Source organism: Bos taurus, chromosome 19 (assembly GCF_002263795.3).
Source record: "Bos taurus isolate L1 Dominette 01449 registration number 42190680 breed Hereford chromosome 19, ARS-UCD2.0, whole genome shotgun sequence".
NCBI classification, from domain to species: domain Eukaryota; kingdom Metazoa; phylum Chordata; class Mammalia; order Artiodactyla; family Bovidae; genus Bos; species Bos taurus.
In genome coordinates this window covers 42079630-42094164 of record NC_037346.1, presented here as the reverse complement: position 1 = coordinate 42094164, position 14535 = coordinate 42079630, and the positions used below count along the sequence as shown (strand labels likewise).

Sequence of the window (14535 nt, the reverse complement as noted above, 5' to 3'; positions counted from 1 at the left end):
CTGCGATACAGCCCATTCGGCCAACACCCCAGCCCCCACTCCCCAACACCCCATCGCAGCGGCTCTAGGCCCACCTCCTAAGCGATCAGGCCATGGCCCCCAGCCTCGTAAGCTCCCCTCCCAGCGTAGCCCGGCCCATCTCCCCACCGGAGGCCCCGCCCCCGACCCCTCCCTGGCTTGGCAGGCTCCGGAGAGGCGGTGCCCGCCAGCCGTCCGAGGCAGACGCACCAGCGGGACTACAAGTTCCAGCAAACCCTGGGGCCTGGCCTCGGGGGCGGGGCTATATCAGGCAGCGAATTGGGAGGAGGTCTGGCGCTCAGGCTAGGGAATGCGTGTGGCCAATGGCCCGGCGGCTCGCGCTGTGTGCCGATGGGGGCGGGGAGAAGCCCGCCAGCGCCCGGACAAAAGCCAGGTCTCCGGCGGCTGCGGGAGGCTGGAGCGCTCCTAGCAGTGGGCGGTGACTTGGGTTCTGTAGACTGAACGCCGCGCATAGACTTTCTCGGAGAGGTGAGTGGCCGACGGCTGTTTTCGCGAGATGGACCCCACCTGGTCCAGGAGCTTCCTGCTTCCCTCCCCCAACCCGGAACCGCCTCCTTCGAAGCCAGCTTGGGGCTCACGCGCGCTCCCTGCACCTGCTTGGAGTTTTGGGGGTCTTAGTTTTAGGTTAGCCTTCGCTGGGATCCCGGCCGGTGGCCTCGTGTCGCCCTCCCCTCCCCCGCCCCAACTCCTCCACATTCTAGTTCCCGGAGTTTGCACAAGGCTGGCCGCCGTTGTTGCCTGCCTTCCCTCCGCCGTATTACATCGCCCCTAACTGGCTCCCCTCATCCCCACCCCGGGACTAGTCGCCGGGCCTCATCGGGCTTTCTGTGGCCACCTCTTGCCCCGATCTGGGTCCCTCCACCCCCGCCATCGGATGCCCGGCAAAGGAGGTAGAGCGGTGGCTAGTCTCCCCACTCCTACTCCTCACCAGTCGGTTCAGGCCCTCCCTTTTAGTTCTGTGGAGAGTCGACTGAGCCCCGCGCCAAAGTGGAAGGAGCGAGCAGGGCGCGCAGCCGCCGAAGACCACACTTGGCAGGGCCAACCCAGGCCTCGCCACGAGGAACTATCCTTGGATGGGCGGTGCAGGGAGGACTCTCCTAGCTCTGGGGGTGCCGTCAGGCCCAGCCGCTAAGCGACAGATGGCCGGGGTGCCCGTCTCTCTCCCCACCCTTGGCGTTGATGCCGAGCTTGGCCGAGACAGGGTCCTCCAGGGGCTGGAAGATGCTGCCGCCACCCTGCTGTCGGGATTGGCAGAGGGCCAGTCCCAGCGCCTCCTGCTCTCCAACCTTGGCGGATATCAAGGAGTTCTACCATTAGGTGGTCCTCCGGAGTCTGCCTGGGCAGAGGATTTTGCGGGGGGAAGCAGTGCATAGCACAGTTTGGTCAACCAGCCCACTCCTCTCTTCACCCATTAACTTTGCACTGTTTCAGCCAGCTCAGATCATTGGATTTCTGACATTCTGAAATGTTGGGTGAAGGACACCGGGTAGACCCAGCTGCCCAGAGGGGTGTTTTCACTTCTTAAAGAGCTACTGCTGCTTTTTTTTTTTTTTTTTTAATATTTAAAGAGCTTCTTAAACAGCTTGGAAAATGATAATGGGAACAGCTCTTGAGCTCAGCTGGGTGGTAGGTGTCTCCACTCCCATTCTGCATTATGTTTGCTGCAGTAGGGGACCCTCAGAATTTTGTCCCTCTCTTTACTCCAGGGATTGCCTGGCCTTTCCAAAAAAAAAAAAAAACACCACTCCTGTGGATACTAACCTTAAAATAAGTGCTCTTTGTCCTCCTCACAGAGACCCTACATAGCATCCCCAGTGGTTCCTCTCCACGGGCTGTGTCCCAGGGGTACAGTCCTGGGGAACAAACTCCTTTCATTCAGCCTTCCCTGTGGGCTACTTCTGCCCTCCGTGGCTGCTGTGGATGAACTCAATTCTGGGTCACTTATCCTGTCTGCAGAAAAGACCCCATTCAGCTCAGAAGGGCCCTCCTTTCGATTGAGAGAGTGTGTGTGTGTGTGTGTGTGTGTGTGTGTGTGTGTGTGTGTGTTCAGGTCCCCTGGCATGATTTTCCCCAAATTTACCTAGGTAACAGTTCCTGGGACCCCAAAGTGGACCCCTTGGATCTTAGCTCTGCCCTGAAATCATCTCTGACCAGTCTGACAGCATATTCAGTTATTCAGTTACTGGGGAGGCAGCCCAGGACTCTGCAGTGGTGTGTGTGTGTGTGTTGTGTTCCCAGCCCAGACTGGTTTACACTTTAAGTCCCTTTGTCACTTGAGCCAGTGTTCTTAGCTATGGGTCTCTGGGCTGTCAGATCATGGTCACAGGTCACCATCTTGAAGGGATAAGCGAAACAGGGTATGTGTACATTTTTCTGGGCTTTTCTTCTGGTGCTCGAAAGAGTCTGACCTCAAATAGGTTAAGATCCACCACCTTCAAGAGACTCCCCCGAATGATTAAACTTGTGATTTATCTCTACCCAGTCTACTCCCTGGCTTTGTGAGCCTTCTTACCCTGTCTTGATAAATATGCAGAGGCCAGATTCTTTCCCTGTCTTTTTACTCTGTCCTGTAAATTCTCTGTCTTGGCCTTGAGAGGGCCTGCCCCATCTATGCCAAAGTGCTCTGATGGCCAGTCTGTGTTTTGGTGAGCTGGCAGAGCTTTTCTATCTTGTGCCATTCCCCTGTTGTCAGCTCTCCCATCCCTCTCCTGAGCACCAGAGATGAGTTCTTGGATTTGAGATCTGAACTAAGGCTCAAGGAAATTGTGATTTTTTTTCAGCTGCAGAAGGTCCCTTTTCTCATCCAGGTTCTTTCCAAAGTTGGGTCTTTGTATGGGGGTAGGGGGCGGTCGTTGTTCTGGGAGTGTCTCTCTGCTGGAGAGGCTTAGCCGGGGTTGGGGGGGGCGGGGGCGGGGCGTCCTTTCTCTTGGAATTTGTGATTAGCTTGTGAGCGACTGAACTGAACTGAACTGATGTGTCCTAACCACTAAGAGTGGTCGGCGGCTGCTCTCTCCTTTATCTGCTTGATCTGCCCTGGGTTGCATTCTGTTTGGGAGAGGGTAGGGGCACATTTATGTACCCATCTGATTTCAGGACCAGTTTTTCTGGTCTGAGTCAAGAAGGTTGGGAAATGGAGCTGGAGTGGGTGGGGGATGGAGGGGTATGGGGGAGTGGGGCTGATTGAGGCGTCTCCTTTGGAAACTCATATTGAGAAGGAGCCGGAAGTCATCCCAGGGGAAGGCGAGAAACGGGAACGTTTCCTCTGAGCCCCTTCCCAGCTACCCGCCTTTGGGCCAGACACCACACTGAATGCACCCTTTGTGCCTTGCTGGAGGATAGCTGGGAGGCTCAGCCAGCCAGTCAAGCCAGGATTAGAACCTGAAGCCCAGCCTGGAGAATTGGAAAGGAGGTGCAGAGTGGCCCCAGAAACTCTGGCCTTCCCTGAGCTAGAAATGGAGACACCAACCTTCCTGAGTATGTAAAGCAGCCAGCCCTTCAGCTCCACCCTCCTTTATTTACACTTGGCTTTTCTCTCCCAGTAAATTCAACAACCTCAATTCTGAATCTTTGTGAGATAGGAGTGACTTTTCCTGATCTGGCCAAGCTCTTGTCAGGAATGACTTAGTTTCCTTTCCCTTCCTGTCTCCCCGCCCTTTATCTCCCCAAATTGCTCCAGGCACTACCCCAAGGGAGAAGGGGTGTGTCAGGACAAAGTGACAGGGAGGGAAGGTGAAGTTGTCATCACAGATCCTTCTGTGAGGTGAATGGGGGAAATGGCCTGGCTCCTGGACAAGTGGTCTTTTCTGTCAGGCTGACTGTGGGATTTTCTAGGGACCAGGAGTGAGAGGGTTTGAGTTCAAATCTCAGGACCCCTGCATATTAATTAGGCTTCTTGGGCAAGTTGCCTTAACTCCTCTGAGCTTTTATTCCTCATCTAAGAAATAGGGCTGTAGGAACTTCCCTGGCGGTCCAGTGGTTAAGAATCTGTGCTTCCACTGCGGAGGGCATGGGTTTGATCTCTGGTTGGGGAACTAAGGTCGTGCATGCCACGTGGTGTGGCCAAAAATAAAAATAAGAAATAGGACTCTCAATCTCCATGCACCTCCTAGGGCTCACCTACATGTGACCCAGGATGGCTTCTGCCTCTGTTCCCCTAGTTCTGGCTCGGTTAGAAATGACCGGTATGGGTGGTTCCCAGAGAGGACTCTGTTTTGCTCTAAATGAGTAGCTGGATGACTCAGTGGGGTGGGTGGGATGCACTGAAGGTCACAGTTCCCCGCCCTGTGTCAGCTCTGAACTTGGGTGGGAGTCTGGTGTCCTGGGAGAAATGGGCTTTGACATAGCTCTTCCTCTTCACTCCTGGGGGGCTTGGTCCTGCGTGAGGCTAAATAGACTTGTTTACCCAACCTTTGGGCTGGTGATGTGTGTGAGTGTGTGAAATGAGTGAGTGAGTGTGTTGGAGACCAGACATGGAGGAGGGGTAGGGCCAGTCTTACACTATTTAACTGTGTTCCCCGCAGGTCACAGAACTAGAGGGTGCATTTCAGGGTCTTTGTGCCCATCTCGGGTGGGACAGGCACTCAGGTTTGGGTCACATGCCTGCTATTATGGTCTCCCCATCCAGCTTTCTTTGCTCCAGGGTGAATGTTCGTGAATGTGCTCTTGGGTGAGCTAGTTTGCCTAGAGAGTAGAGGCCACGAGTCCCCGGGGAGGTAACTGCCATCTTTGTTTTTCTCCTCTATCCTCACCATCATTTCCTAATCCGCACTGTCTGTGGTCAGTGCTGTTTGAGATCTCCCTTCCATCCTTCCTTCTGGGGCAGCCCTCTTCTCCCTCTGGAGAAGCACTGAGATCAGGTTTTATGGTCTGGGGGCAGCTGGGTGGGGGTCTGTCCTGCTGGAGAAGATAGCACCTCCATCTCCCCGCACCCTTTGACCAGCCCCTCTCTCCCCAACAGGTAGTGCAGGGCCTTCTGTAACCATGTCGGCCAAGGCGATTTCTGAGCAGACAGGCAAAGAGCTCCTCTACAAGTACATCTGCACCACCTCGGCCATCCAGAACCGCTTCAAGTATGCCCGGGTCACCCCTGACACAGACTGGGCCCGCCTGTTGCAGGACCACCCGTGGCTGCTCAGCCAGGTGAGCCCTCCCCGCCCCCCCACCCCACCCCTCCTCCAGGCCCAGATGTCCCCTCAGAACAAGTGATGGCAGATGGCCTGCCTGGGTGGGCAGGGTGCAGGGGGCTGAGCGCGTTTTGTGTTCAGCCCTGTGTGCCGCATGCTGAGGTGCTGAGCCTGGACTGGAACTGGACAACTGAAGTCCGGGTAGCGGCTCTCTGGTTATTAACCATGTGGCCTGGGGCAAGCCATTTCACCTCTCTTGAGTTTAAGGACTAGTAATAATGCCTGGAAAGTCTTTAGTCTGCTGCCTGGCATTTGGTAAATGCTCAGTAAAAAGCACCGGCTCCATCAGGAATATGTCAGGGCCATGAGGAAATGTGATGCTGTACTTTGTGTAGATGGCTGATAGAATCCACCCAGAGTAGGGGATCCTCTCTGTAGATCCATTTAGACGTCTCTGGCAGGTCCCAGAGAACTAGGACCAGTGAGGGGGGTGAGTGGGAGGGTGTTCAGGGATGCAATTTTCCTTCCTCTATGAGGCAGCCCAAACCCCAAACCACAACGGGAGTTGGTGAACTTCCTGGTACTGGAGGTATGTGAGCAGTGGCTAGGGGCTGCTTGTAGATCTTGTAAATGGAGTTCAAGTACAGGGATAGGGTTGACCAGATGTCTTCTATGGTGCTTTGTCACCCTAGGGCTCTGTCTTTCTAGTCTTTCTTTTTGGAATGTGGGTGCCAATCCATATTCTGAGATGTTGAATGAAGCTAAGATACCACATAGGGAGGGTAGGGAATCCTTTACTCATTCAGCAGCTATTCAATGAGCACCTACTCTGTGCCAGACCCTATCCTGAGCCACGACAGCTCTAGATTCCCGGTTGTCAAAGATGTTGGCTGGGATAGGTGAAGGAAGCTTCTGGGAGCTGACCTTGAAGATGGGTGGAATTTACCTTGGGGGTGGGGTGAATTGGAAGCCACCCAGGGTATCCTGTGCTTTGGGGCCCTAGACTATTAACTCTTAACTTTCCCCTCTCCTTCTTTGCTCTAAATACAGACCCCTCTTGGAGATTCCCTGGTGGTCCGGGGGTTAGGACTCCAGGCTCTCAATGCCAAGAGCCTGGGTTCAATTCCTGGTCGGAGAACTAGATCCCACAAGCCACATGGCTCAGCCAAAACACAAAACAAGCAAACCAACTCTCTTGTTCCAGAGCTTGGTGGTCAAGCCAGACCAGCTGATCAAACGGCGTGGAAAGCTGGGCCTAATTGGGGTCAACCTCACTCTGGATGGAGTCAAGTCCTGGCTGAAGCCACGCCTGGGACAGGAAGCTACAGTGAGTCTGGGTGTAGGGTTGGGGTGGATGTGCTGTGGGAACAGAAGCAAACATGGTTGCTTTCAGATCTGCAGCCCTATGGATCACCCCCATGACTGGTCCGATTGCAGCCTGGGGAGGACAGGAGTCCTGCAGAGCTGGTTTATGTAGTAGGGCCAGTTGGATGCTCATTCCGAGCTCCCCTAACAGGGAATGGTGAGATGTGCTGTACAAGTAGAAGTATTACAGGCACTTCTGTGGTGGTCCAGTGGTTAAGAATCTGCCTTCCAGTGCAGGGGATGAAGGTTCTATCTCTGGTTGGGGAAGTAAGATCCCATGTGCTGCAGGGAAGCTGAGCCTGAGGAACCCGAGCCAGGCCGAAATAGTCTGTTCCTTTAACAACAGTTCCCAGACCTACTCTGGGAACTCCTTTCTTTTCAATTACCAGAACGGGTAGGGTAGCTCACCATGACCTGCATACATAAGAGGCACAATAAAAAAAAAAAAAAAAACTCGAAGGGAGATGCAGAATCATTTAGGCAGAAACCATCTTGGGCCAAGAATCTAGGAGGAGACAATTAAGGAGACAATTAATCCTGAAGTCAATTCAGTTCTTGTCTTCTCCCAGCTTGTTGATTAATTTCAACTCTGTAGGTGAGAGTTGAAGCGAAATATGGCTTAGGAAGGCTAAGTGATGCCCAGAAATAAAATTGCATTTCTTTTTCTTCTCCCCAAGGGAGCTGGAGAACTGAAGGGAGGGAGTGGACCAAGGCTTGGCTTAAGCCGGGGAGGATGTGCTGTCCACACCTGGCTTTGTCCCATCTGGGGTGACTGTGGATCAGGGTTGAGCTGTTCTCTAACTCGATCTCCCCAGAGTAGGATGAAGGTGGTGATGGAGCCATCTTCCTTTTTACCCGGGCTTCCTTAAATCAGTTCTTCTTGTTTAATTTCCTGTTTCTGGCTCTCCTGGATAAAGAGGGATCCCTGAAGTTATACACGGGCTTGGGGGTGGAGGGATCTTGACCTTCATGCCCCCAGGCCTTTGGGGAGAGGACAGCAGGGTTGGGGGGCTGAGCAGTGTCCCCAGGGAGGTCCTCATGCTTCCTTCTTAGCTGGCTTTTGTCAGGGGGTGGGGGGAAACGCTGGGGACATCTGAGCTGGCAGCAGTGTCAGCCCGGGCAGGAGCGGCTCATTACCTCTGATGGATCACTGTCTGGTCCCTGACTCAGCAATGACGCACTCATGGGCGGGCGGGGGCTTCGGGACACACGGGGAGGGCGGGTGAGGACTGTCTTGCCTTGGCTGCCGCCAGGGACCCACTCAAACTGATTAGCTCTGCAGGCCTGTTGTCCTCAGCGGGGAAAGTCTGTGCAGAAAAGTTTTCCCTGTCAAGCTCCATTCTCTCTCCCTTCCCCAGCCATTCCTTGCGCCTGCGACCGGGTCTCCCTGCCTGAGCTCTGGGATCGATAACCTTGATTTGTCCGAGCACGTGATCTGTGGAACAGCAGAGGGGTAGAGGCTCCAGATCGCTGCTTTTGGGGGGCGGGGCCACATTACAGCTCATTTGTCACCCTCCAGAGGAGGTGGAAAAGAAGATGTGAGACATTTTAGAAGTGTCAAAGTGTGGCTGGCACAAGGGCAGTGGGTGGAAGAGGGGGTCTCATGAAGACTTCTTTAATGTAAGAGTCTGTGACCCCATTGCCCTAGTTTCTGGAAAGATCTCTTTCTGGCAGGTGGTGTGGCAGTAGTGCTGGGGCCCCACCTCTGATGGACGATTGAGGTGGAAGGAGCAGAGGCTCATCCCTCCTCTTGCCCCGCGAGCAAGGCGTGCCATCCGCCTGAGCTGTATTTCCTTCAATCTCCATAGGTTGGCAAGGCCACAGGCTTCCTCAAGAACTTCCTGATCGAACCCTTCGTCCCCCACACTCAGGTATGTGTGAGGTGGCTCCCAGCTGGGTCTTTGCCCTCTGGGAGCATTGTGCCTGTTGATCCTAAAATGATGAAAGGAGAAATCAAGCTGCTGGAGAAAAGTCAGAGCAACCAAAGTCTCTGAAGCTGCGCTTTTAGGGTCTGAGGGTGCTGTAGAGCGGGGAGTTCAGAGATGAGGGGAAGGGCTTAGTTTGCGGCAGAAAGGAACCAGCACTGGTAACAGAGGGGACTTCCCAGTGCTGGAGTGAGCAGGACTTGAAGGGAGGACCTTTACCCCGGAGCAGGTCACATTGGCCCAGTCTGGACTGTCAGCCAGCAAGGCAGTGGCCTCTTGTCCTTGAGGTCTCACCCAGTAGGAGGTGTCTGTGGGATTTTAGAAATGATACTACTGGGGCTGGGCCCCTCACCCATATTTTGCCCTCTTCCCTCGTAAGGAGGAAGAGTTCTACGTCTGCATCTATGCTACCCGAGAAGGGGACTATGTCCTGTTCCACCACGAGGGTGGGGTGGACGTGGGCGACGTGGATGCTAAAGCCCAGAAACTACTTGTCGGCGTCGATGAGAAGCTGAATCCTGAGGACATCAAGAAACACCTGCTGGTCCACGCCCCCGAAGACAAGAAAGAGTTGAGTGAGAGGGATGGCAGGGTGGTGGTGGTATAGGAACGGGGAAGGCCGACAGCTCTGGGTACAGGGGGCAAGCGGAGTGGTCTTCCCTGTCTGGGCACCGGCTACCCCGCCCCAGCCTTTGGCTGGAAGATGGGGAGCAGCCAGCAGTCCCAGCCCCTCCCCGCCCCCAGGAGGAATGCGGGGGCAGTGGGGAGGCTGGCTCAGACTGAAATGTCTGTCAGCATCCCTCACCTCCTTGCCCCTGTCTGTCTGGTGTGGGCCCCCCTCCTGCTCCATGCCTGACAACCTCTTTCCGCCTCAGTGGCTGAAGAGTGACATCCGGGGAGCAGGGTTTGGCGAGCAGAGGGAGGGTCAGCAGAGCGGTTGCTGGGGAGTGGAGCTGTCAATAGCAGTGAGAGATGCTGCTGAGTCTGCTCCCTCGTGGACTGACAGTCCCTCTCTGCCTCCCCCTCTAGAATTCTGGCCAGCTTTATCTCCGGCCTCTTCAATTTCTATGAGGATCTGTACTTCACCTACCTCGAGATCAACCCCCTTGGTAACTATCTCTGCTGGGGTGGGCCCACACCCCCGCTTGCAGAGGGCACCACACCCCCGCTTGCAGAGGGCAGTGCAGACAGGTGTGTAGGGGCAGAGGGATTCCCCAGGCTCCTGTTTCTGAGCTCTCAGGAGGCCATGATCATCCTTCTGTTTCACCAACTCCAATTTCTTCTGTGATGGGGAAGTCCTGGTTATGGTTTGATTCTGCTCAGTGGCTCTTCCCGCCAGTAGATCAGGCTGTTCTCCCGGGAGCTGGGCTGCCGCTGTGTCTGCCTGACCAGTCAGGCCCTCCCTTCCTCTTGGTGCCTCAGAGGCCCCCTTCCCCTCCACCCGCTCCAGGAGTTAGTCAATCATTGACCCGCCACAGTTGGAAACACCTTGGCGAAGGCTCTCGGGTTTGCAAGAGGCAGGTGGTGTGGGCTGGCTCTGGCCAGAGCCTCTGAGGTCAGATTCCTGATTCAGATTCCAGCTGGGGGATGTAGCCCCTCTCATGGACCAGATGGCTCTGCGCTAACTAAATTAGCTCAGTGGCCCTGGGTAAAGGGAAGTGGACTCCAGCGAGGCAGCAATAAATGAATTCTGCTGGTGGGGGGCCCGGTGCACCCACAGCTCCCCTTCTTCCCACTTCTCTCTGGACCCTAAGAGACCCTGGGGTGCCCACCCAGGGGCCTTAGACATTGTGCTTGAAACACTCTTTTTGTTTTTAAATAGCAGAGTTGTGGATGGGTGAATGGGTAATGTTTTAAAATTGCCATGGCAGCTAAAACAGGGTTCTGCCCTAGTACCTACAGATCAGGGAGTGGGGATGGTCTTGTAGAATTTGTTTTTCCTTGAATGAGGGAAAAGCTGTGTCTCCATAAGAACCAATCTGGTTTCTTGTTGAGCTGGAGAGTCGTGAGGCCTGGGGGCCTCACGGGGGTGGGTGTGGGAAAGCCTGGAGGGGGTTGGAGGTGGACGGTCGCCTCTGCTGAGACCCATGTCCAATCGCCTCTTCTTTTCTTAAAGTCGTGACCAAAGATGGCGTCTACGTCCTTGACTTGGCCGCCAAGGTGGATGCCACTGCCGACTACATCTGCAAAGTGAAGTGGGGTGACATAGAGTTCCCACCCCCCTTCGGACGGGAGGCTTACCCAGAGGTAAGGCTGCTGTGGGGAGGAGACTGAGAGTGAGGGGGGCCCGGGCGGGGTGACTAATCTCAGATGAGCATTCCCCCCACCCCCTTGTGAGCTATATATTTGGCAGGAAAGGAAGGTCGAGCCATTTAATTTTCTTAAAACCCCAAAGGAGGTGGGGGTGGGAGAGAGCCAAGCCTCTGAATCCTGGCCAGAAATCCTTTTAGACTCCTCTCTCAATCAACCTCCCTGGGCTCGTAACTTGATTTGTTGTTTCTCAGTAATTCCGAGTGGCTCCCCCTGATCCTGTCATTAGATAGTTGTCTTGGCCACTTGCTGAGACTTTTAATTGCTGCTTCCCACCCCATCCTCTGAGAGGTCCTCACAGCAGGATCGGGCGTGTGTGACAGAACCTAGGCTAGGGGAAGAGTCTGGGCTGGAGGAACGGATGGGGCCTGGCCGGCTGGGGGAGGGTGGCACCTAATGAGTTAGGCAGGGAGATGCTGCGGGTGGGGCCAGGGTAGAAGCAAGTGACTTAGCAGGACTTAAAATCAGAGGGAAAGCAGTTGGAAAGTTTGTTTCCAGGCGGTGACTGGCTGTAGATGGTTTTGGTGCTTACAGACAGCATCCCATTTTGTCCCAGGCCCATGAGGCCCCACACAAACCCTTCTTCCTGACCCTGTGAGAACAACGGAGGCCCTTTTCCTACTGCTCCAGGGGAAAGGGAGGGGGCCTGGGGTCTGCAGCCTGGTGAAGGGGGTGCCCCCAGGGCCCACCTGTTGCTCTCTGGTCCCCAGGAAGCCTACATCGCAGATCTGGACGCCAAAAGTGGGGCAAGCTTGAAGCTGACTTTACTGAATCCCAAGGGGAGAATCTGGACCATGGTGGCCGGAGGGGGTGCCTCTGTCGTGTACAGGTGACCGAAGGGGCTGCTGAGGGGCTGACGGTCGGTCCCCCATGGGCTTCCCACATGTGGCCTGAATCAGCTTGACCCCCCTCTCCGGTACAGAACAGGAACCCTCGGGGCATTCCGGAAACGCCTACCCATGTTGTCTCCAAAACTGTCTTCTTTGCTTCAAAATTAAATTTTTAGTTTTGACTCTTACCATTAGTAATAATGTGCTCCGTGCAAAGGTGCCGCAGATAAGGGAAGTGAACCAGGCCGTGTCCCCACCCCTTGCCCTAGTGTGTCACCACGGTGTGTGTCCTTCCAGTTGTTTTAGCACCTGTGTCAATAGTCACAGGCTTTCCTGGTGGCTCATCGGTAAAGAATCTGCCTGCAATGCAGGAGACTCGTTGATCCCTGGGTCAAGAAAAATCCCATGGAGAAAGGAACGGATACCTACTCCAGTATTCTTGGCCGGAAAATCCTGTGGACAGAGGAGCCTGGCGGGCTATAGTCCATGAGGTCGCAAAGAGTCGGACACGACTTAGTGCCTAAACAACAGCAGTAGTTATATTTTCACACTTCATAGAGATGTCGTGTAGGGCTGGCAGGGTGCTCCCCTAGGAGGGTTTGATGCAGCACAGTTAACCTTCAAGTATGACTGGTGAGGGGCTTGAGGGTCTGAGGGCCGAGAGGTCGCTTCTAGAGGTGGCCTGGTCTCAAGGCTTCAGGGGTTTCTGTGTGGCCCCCCCCAGGCACCAGGCTGCTGCCTTTTGCCAGCACTGACTTCCCTATCTCCCTGGCAGTGACACCATCTGCGACCTGGGGGGTGTCAACGAGCTGGCAAACTACGGGGAGTACTCGGGCGCCCCCAGCGAGCAGCAGACCTATGACTACGCCAAGACGATCCTCTCCCTTATGACCCGCGAGAAGCACCCAGATGGTGAGACATACGGGCTCTTCGTTGGCGTGGCCCAGTGTCCTGGGGTGGAAAGAGCTTTGGCTTGGGTGGGAGGCATGAGGTTGTCCCGGTCCTTTGAAACCTGGGGCTCATCGTTTAACTTCTGGACCGAGGTTGCCCTGACTTTGCAGCAGGTAGTGACAGCACCTGTCATTCCAGGGGCTCCAAGCAGGTGAGGAAGGGGTGGATACATGAAGTCCTATGAGCAGGTGCGAGGGAGGTGGCAGCAGAGGTAGTGGTGGCAACATGCTTTTGCTGACTGCTATAAGTTCAGTTCTTCATGGCCTGCTTACACCTTTATTATTCAGGCTGTGTGGTTCCCAATTTCCCTTTACCACTTGTGCTGTGTTTTGGGACTACAGATACTGATTCCCCTTCTCATGAGCCAGACAGAGAATCCCACCAGGGTGTCCAGAAACCATGCTAGGTTTCTCGATGCCAGCTAGGAATGATGCAGAGATTCTGTGGGTTTGGATTGACTACCTGCTCCGTGGCGTAGGTAAGGGAGGGTTGAGCTGATGAAACTAAGTCAGGAGAGACCAGCTTGCTCCCCACCTCTGCACTGGTATCTCCTAACAATTGGGGGACCTCAGTTGGATTTCTGATACGATGCCTAAGTCTCCCTTTCTAACCCTTTTTTGACTTCTCTCTTGCTCCAAATCCAGGCAAGATCCTCATCATCGGAGGCAGCATCGCAAACTTCACCAACGTGGCTGCCACATTCAAGGTAACCAGCTGCAGGGGAACGTGGTTGGTTGGGGGGAAGCAGGGAAGGGAAGTTTCTGTAAGAAGATTTGGGACAGAAGCAGATCCCCATGAGATACCCAGGCCAGGGTGGGGGTGGTCTTGACCTAGGGATGCAGAAGACTCTGGGATGGATCTCTCTGAAGTTGTGTGTCTCTCTGGACAAGCAGCTGATCCTCTCTGAGCCGTGATTCTCCCATCTACAATGTGGGGAGAAGGTGAATTTCTGCCTTTCCTGTTTCAGTTCTTAAAGAACTGGCTTGATTGACCCCGTTTCCAACCTTCTGTTGTAAGACTGGGTTCTCTGCACCTCCTGGTGTTTTGTCTCCCAGTCATCTGCCCCCTCTCGAAAAGGTTGGCATAACGAAGTGTTTGACGCGCTGGGGTGCAGGGCTTCTGCTTATCTAGTTGGAGGCTAGTCATCCTGGGTCTCTGTACATAGGTCAGGGCCGTGGGCACCAGTTTAAAGAAAGTGTGACTGCCAGTAAGAATGAGAGCTCACGTGTCTCCAGACTCCTCCCCTTCAGGGTGGCTGCCTCAGGAGGCCACTTATTATCCCCTACTGTCAGATGCTCAGGGCAGCTGTTCAAAAGAACGTCGGCCATCTGGTAGTTCCACATAAACTTGGAGAATAACATGTAGATTGAGACTTCCCTGGCAGTCCAGTGGCTTACAACTACATCCTCCCAAGGCAAGGAGCCCGGGATCGATCCCTGGTTGGGGAACTAGATCCCCCATGCTGCAATAATGAAGATCAAAGATCCCATGTGCCTCAACTAAGACCTGGCAAAGCAAAAAAAAATCAGAAGTATATGTTATTTAAAAAAGAAGAATGCGTAAATAAATGTCAGTCTTGGAAGTCTGAGCTATCAAGGAGTAGAGGACAAGGCCTTCTCAGTCTTACCTAAAACAGGTCCCTAATTGGACCTGATTCAACAAATAGATCTGACACAGGTGGATCTCGGCAGCTTTGTTTTAACTTCCAAGCAGTCCTGTCATAAAGGCAGCACCAGTGATAAGGGCGATTATGTCTGGAGCAGGCACCGTGGGTAGAGCTTCGCCGTGAAACGCCACGAATGATGGAATTTAGACTCCATAAGCTTGCCCCCCATCTGCTCAGACAAAACTGGTCCACAGCTGTGCATGTGCCCACGTTTCCAAAGTTATACCCATTGCAACAGCTGTTCCCAAGTCACTTGGAGAAGCTTTTGTAGAACTTTGCCGGTGAAATAGACTTTGTCCTGATAACCCCAACAGCTCATGCATAGG

General features: G+C 54.3%; 1 protein-coding gene across 3 annotated transcripts in view; it reads left to right on the top strand.

Annotated features, from left to right (window-relative positions):
- Window positions 1–377: 377 nt before the first annotated feature.
- The window catches only part of ACLY (ATP citrate lyase), a 44354-nt gene continuing 30196 nt past the window's right edge, over window positions 378–14535 (top strand). For 2 of the 3 annotated variants that reach the window (XM_005220715.5, XM_005220713.5), the window contains exons 1-10: window positions 378–507; window positions 4997–5178; window positions 6367–6489; window positions 8336–8398; window positions 8832–9022; window positions 9482–9561; window positions 10569–10699; window positions 11473–11591; window positions 12368–12504; window positions 13188–13249. In XM_005220715.5, the coding sequence (XP_005220772.1) occupies window positions 5020–5178; window positions 6367–6489; window positions 8336–8398; window positions 8832–9022; window positions 9482–9561; window positions 10569–10699; window positions 11473–11591; window positions 12368–12504; window positions 13188–13249 (1065 nt within the window). In that variant the 5' untranslated portion in view covers window positions 378–507; window positions 4997–5019. 3 annotated transcript variants of the gene reach the window in all.